The following is a 4,968-nucleotide window of genomic DNA, read 5'->3' as shown; positions in this document are numbered from 1 at the left end:
CCCGCCCCTTCCGCCGGAACTCGCCGCGCCCGCGCATCCGCTTTCAGGGCTGCCCGGGACCGCACGTGCGCGCCTCTCCGCTCGGCCGGGAGGAGGGAGGCGGGACGGGCGCGCGGCCGCTGTCTCGGTGCTGCCGCCGCTGCCGGGCCCGCTCCGGCCCGCTCCGGCCCGCCCCTGCCCGCCCCTGCCGACCCCCGCCCACCCCCGCCCGAGCCTCCGTGGGCCGTCCCTTCCTGTCCCTTGCCGGGCGGCTGAGGTGAGGGACCCGGCCTCGGCGGGGCGGGCGGGGGACAGCGGCCCCCGAAGGGCTCCAGGCGGCTGTGGGGCGGGGGCGGCCTCGAGGGTGTAGGGGCGCCGGACCTCGTCGTGTCTGGGATGGCACCCGTTAGTTAGGATTGCCCGGTACGCCCCTGCCCGAGCACCCTGCAGAGTGGCCGCTCCCGGGCTGCTTTTTATGTGTTCCTTCCTTGCCCTATGTATTTTTTATGGGGGATGAACGTGGTCATAATATCGTAGTCGGAGAACTATGTAAATAGTAAGGAAAACAGATCAATTCAGTCTTGGGAGTTTTTCACTGTTACCATGGCCGCTGAAATGCCCTTAATCACAGACAGGACTGACGCTTCCCCCTGGATACCCAGTCCCTACCATATACCACCTGTGTTGCCACAGTGCCCACCGTGCCCTGTGGCCAGGAAGGCCAATGGCATCCTGGGGTGTATTACAAGGGGGGTGGTTAGTAGATCGAGAGAGGTTCTCCTTCCCCTCTACTCCGCCCTAGTGAGACCACATCTGGAATATTGTGTCCAGTTCTGGGCCCCTCAGTTCAAGAAGGACAGGGAACTGCTGGAGAGGGTCCAGCGTAGGGCAACCAAGATGATTAAGGGAGTGGAGCACCTCCCTTATGAGGAAAGGCTGAGGGAGCTGGGTCTCTTTAGTTTGGAGAAGAGGAGACTGAGGGGTGACCTTATTAATGCTTATAAATATATAAAGGGTGAGTGCCATGAGGATGGAGCCAGGCTCTTCTCGGTGACAAACAGTGATAGGACAAGGGGTAATGGGATCAAGCTGGAACACAAGAGGTTCCACTTAAATTTGAGAAGAAACTTCTTCTCAGTGAGGGTGACAGACACTGGAACAGGCTGCCCAGGGAGGCTGTGGAGTCTCCTTCTCTGGAGACGTTCAAAACCCGCCTGGACATGTTCCTGTGCGACCTCACCTAGGCGTTCCTGCTCCAGCAGGGGGATTGGACTAGATGATCTTTTGAGGTCCCTTCCAATCCCAAACATACTGTGATACTGTGAGTTCTCCATTAACCGTTTTTGAGCCCATCAGCATTTTACACGCTATTAGTGTTTCAAAAATTGCTTATTGCTTTCTCTTCGTTTCCAGCAAAAGCAAGAGGTCACTAAAGGAACACCTGGTGGTATGCTAGAACCAGCCTCTGTGCTTACAGCGTTTTCATACACACCTGTCAGTCACCATCTCTCCGATCATACTTAGTCCCTGCATGATCTTGATTCAAGACAAAGGAAATAAATATACTCTAAGACAGTAGATATTTAAAAGCTTTACTTGTCTGAATGGATATTTTTATATCCTCACTTGTGCCCAAGATGCAGTGTTATCCATCATTAATGCCTGTTCTCAGTTGCTTATTGCAGTCTCAGTGGCAGATGCTTGGAGTTACTTCCACCTTGTCTTAGAGACAGAGCTTCTCTTGGGTCTGGTTTGAAGGTGTAAAAAGAGAATAATGGAAGTTGTATGCAATGTCATTGTGATCTGCATCAGCATAACCTTATGTAAATTAGAAATGCAAGGTCTAGCTAATTCCAACCTCTGTTGAAGGAGATGAGGCATAATTTTAAGTGGCCACAGAAAGAAAAAGTTGTTTTCTGTTACGATTGATATGTGAGCATCCTTTGACATGTCGAGTCCAGAGGGATTTGTTGATATGATAGTGCATGCCTATGAAAACGTAGGATGTGAGAGAGAAAGAGAGTTTTCAAAGTGGTACCTTCACCTGACAGCATCAGGCTAAGACAGCTACTGACAACAGCTAGCTACTGATAACAGACAGCTACTGAAAATGCTGTAGTGCAGTTTGCCTGAGTGTATTCAGCTTGGTGTCATTTTAATCTTCTTATAATTTTGTTTCATATTGCTTTACCAACTGTACTGTGTTATCACTCATAAAAAGGGAGGAAGTCAGAGTAATGTGAAGGGGGTTCTCTCCTGTTATTATTCTTGATGACTGTTGCCTGTAGGAATTGATTGTATTCTTGATGTGAAACTTTGCTTCAGTTTTGTGACCAAAAAGACTAACCCAGACACAAATGAGCTTTTCAGTGAAATAACACCGTGGTTGTGTTTGATATTGGGTTTTCAATATACTGCATTCCCAGTTTTTTTACTGATTCACTTGGCTCTATGTTAAATAAAATAATTACTGTTTTACCCTTTTCTTCTATTTGCAGATACGAATGACTCTTCTGTTAAACTGAACCATGACTCTTGCATTGAATGAGCTGCTTGTTTGTTGTCGTCGCCTTGAAAATGAGAAAGCTGTGGAGCGAAGGGTAACAAGTTTTCTTTTGGTGTGTGTGCCTCAGTTAGCAATGAAGGGAATAATTGATAATACTTTTTCTTGAAATACATTTTCAGAAGGAAATTGACAATTTCAAGCGACTTCTCCGTGATTCTGAAACAGTTCTCCAGCTGGACCGGAATTCGGATTCTAAACAAGGAAAGCAGCTCAACTGGGATGCTGTATTTAGGTGGGTTTGTCGTTGTTTTTTTTTCATTTGTGAATAGTTGCATTTTTCTTACATGGAACATAATTCTTTTGTTTATCAGGCTTATTTGAATGCTTATCTTTCAGCAGATCCATTTAGACTTCTCATCAGCTTGTAAACAAGAAACAACTTATGTTAGTGTCTAAAGGAAGTAAATTTAGAATGGCAAAAGTGCAACACGTGTCACATACAGAAAACTGCTAGGAAGCTGATCATTAATTGGGTGGTTGTTTTTCCTTCTGAAAATAATAGTTATTTTCTTTTATTGAAAATTATCTTCTGCATCCTTTTTATGTAGATTATAGATAGCTCATTTGAATTTTTTGAGTTACTGGGTTCTTCAAGACACAATAGAATGACTGTGACTTGTGAATTAAAGAAGATGTGCTGAGGTTTGTAGAGGCTCATCTTTGATAGAATCTGCTTTAGGTGTCCTACAAGATTGGACTGTGATAAGTTCTGAGAGCAGTAGGGACCAGTGTTAAAATTCATGTTGAAAGGGCATCTGAAGAATTAGTTTTCATAGGCTGGTGTGTGGTCAGCTTGATAAATTTTACATGTTGCTTTTGAGATAGTCAGTAATGTATTAGAAATATATAAGAGGAATACAAAAACATGGTCAATAACGCATTAGAAATACATAGGAGGAATACAAAAATAGAGACGTTAAGCTGAATACAAATAGTAGGCCAGAAAATCTGCAGTAATTGCCAAAGACAGTGTAATCTACTCTTAGATATAAAATTTGATCCATATGTTAATTTTAAGTGATTGAGAAATAGGACTTGATGTTTTCCCCAATAAAAACAATGAAGAGTACTTATTTTGTTGTATAATGTTGCAGAAGAAGAAAAAGACTTAGCATTGCTTTTTTTCCTGACTATAAATTTTGTATCTAGCATTATGGAAAGTTTAAAGGAAAGTTTGGTTCCTATTAAAGTTACTTCTGGATTATCTTTAAAACTTACAGCTCCTTTTATAGATTGTTTTTTGTCATGCTTAGACTGTGAAATATTTCAGTTGGTTTTGGTCTTTTATAAGTAGAATTGTAAAAAGAACAAGAACTAACATTCTAGGCTAAAACATTTACCTGTTTTACTTTAGTCATAAATGTGCAGATCCTTGATTAATATCTCTTCTATTTTTGAAGTCTCTTGCAGAAATATTTCCATAAAGAGATGAAAAACCTACTACTGACAAAACCAAATGCATCTGCTTCAACCCAAACTACCAGACAAAAAAAGATGCAAGAAGTTGGAAGTTTGGTCAAATATTTCATCAGATGTGCTAACAAAAGTTAGTAATATATCTTCATGTAGAATTACTTTTTTGTTTTGTTGCTTTGCTTTCAACTTGAATTTTTTATACTGAAGCTGGCAGAGTAGAATTCATCTTGCTCGCTTCCAGGTGTTTACAATTTAAATATCTTCATGTGAGTGAATCTTTGCGCTTCTTCTCTGACCTTGTTAATGTTCACAGTGCCTTTTTCTAATTATTCAATGTTTATATAACTGATGTATTCTCTCATAAGTAACTTCTTTCTTAGAAAGAGTTTGTTAAAGGTGATGATTACTAACAACTGTTTCTGAACTGTAGTGGGTTTTAAAAAATATTTTTAAGTAAACATTTTACAAACATTTAATTCCAGATTTATTTGCCACACTTTGGGTTAATTACAGTCTCATGTTGTTTCTTCATGTAGGAGGACCCAGACTGAAATGTCAGGAACTTCTGATTTACGTCATGGAAATTATAAGAGATCCAACAAGTTGTGCTGCTTATGGATCTGACTGTAGTAATATGCTCCTAAAAGATATCCTTTCAGTAAGGAAATATTGGTGTGAAATATCCCAGCAGCAGTGGTCAGGTAATATTTTTCAGTCTACTTACAAATGTATTTTCCTATTATAGAAGCACGTTTAGGTGCATTTTAATTTGTTTGTTGCCCTTTTGTGTGAGGTACTACGCAAACCGTGGAATAAAATAGTGTCAGCCATGAAGGCTTACAGTTGAAATAAACAAAGCAGCAAAGATAAGGAGTTGCTTTTTCTTTCTACATGCGGCTTGCTGAAACGTGTACTTGTATGTATGCGAGGTCTCCACAGGCCTTAACATGTGTAATAGATCTGTGGAATGTGAGTGCTGCAAATAGCCTCAGTAGAACTGGTGTTGG

The 4,968-nt window shown here is 41.8% G+C and overlaps 1 protein-coding gene across 1 annotated transcript in view; it reads left to right on the top strand.

Annotated features, from left to right (window-relative positions):
- The first annotated feature begins 125 nt into the window (after nt 1-125).
- ATM (ATM serine/threonine kinase) overlaps nt 126-4,968 on the top strand; it is a 68,897-nt gene continuing 64,054 nt past the window's right edge. The window contains exons 1-5 of the mRNA XM_082068109.1: nt 126-256; nt 2,478-2,579; nt 2,665-2,777; nt 3,946-4,091; nt 4,498-4,662. Coding sequence (XP_081924235.1) covers nt 2,508-2,579; nt 2,665-2,777; nt 3,946-4,091; nt 4,498-4,662 — 496 coding nt within the window. The 5' untranslated portion in view covers nt 126-256; nt 2,478-2,507. The remainder of the gene's footprint in view (nt 257-2,477; nt 2,580-2,664; nt 2,778-3,945; nt 4,092-4,497; nt 4,663-4,968) is intronic.

Source organism: Streptopelia decaocto, assembly GCF_964273445.1.
Source record: "Streptopelia decaocto genome assembly, chromosome: 1".
Taxonomy (NCBI): domain Eukaryota; kingdom Metazoa; phylum Chordata; class Aves; order Columbiformes; family Columbidae; genus Streptopelia; species Streptopelia decaocto.
Note: the sequence above shows the minus strand (reverse complement) of the source record. Positions and strands in the feature narration are given on the sequence as shown.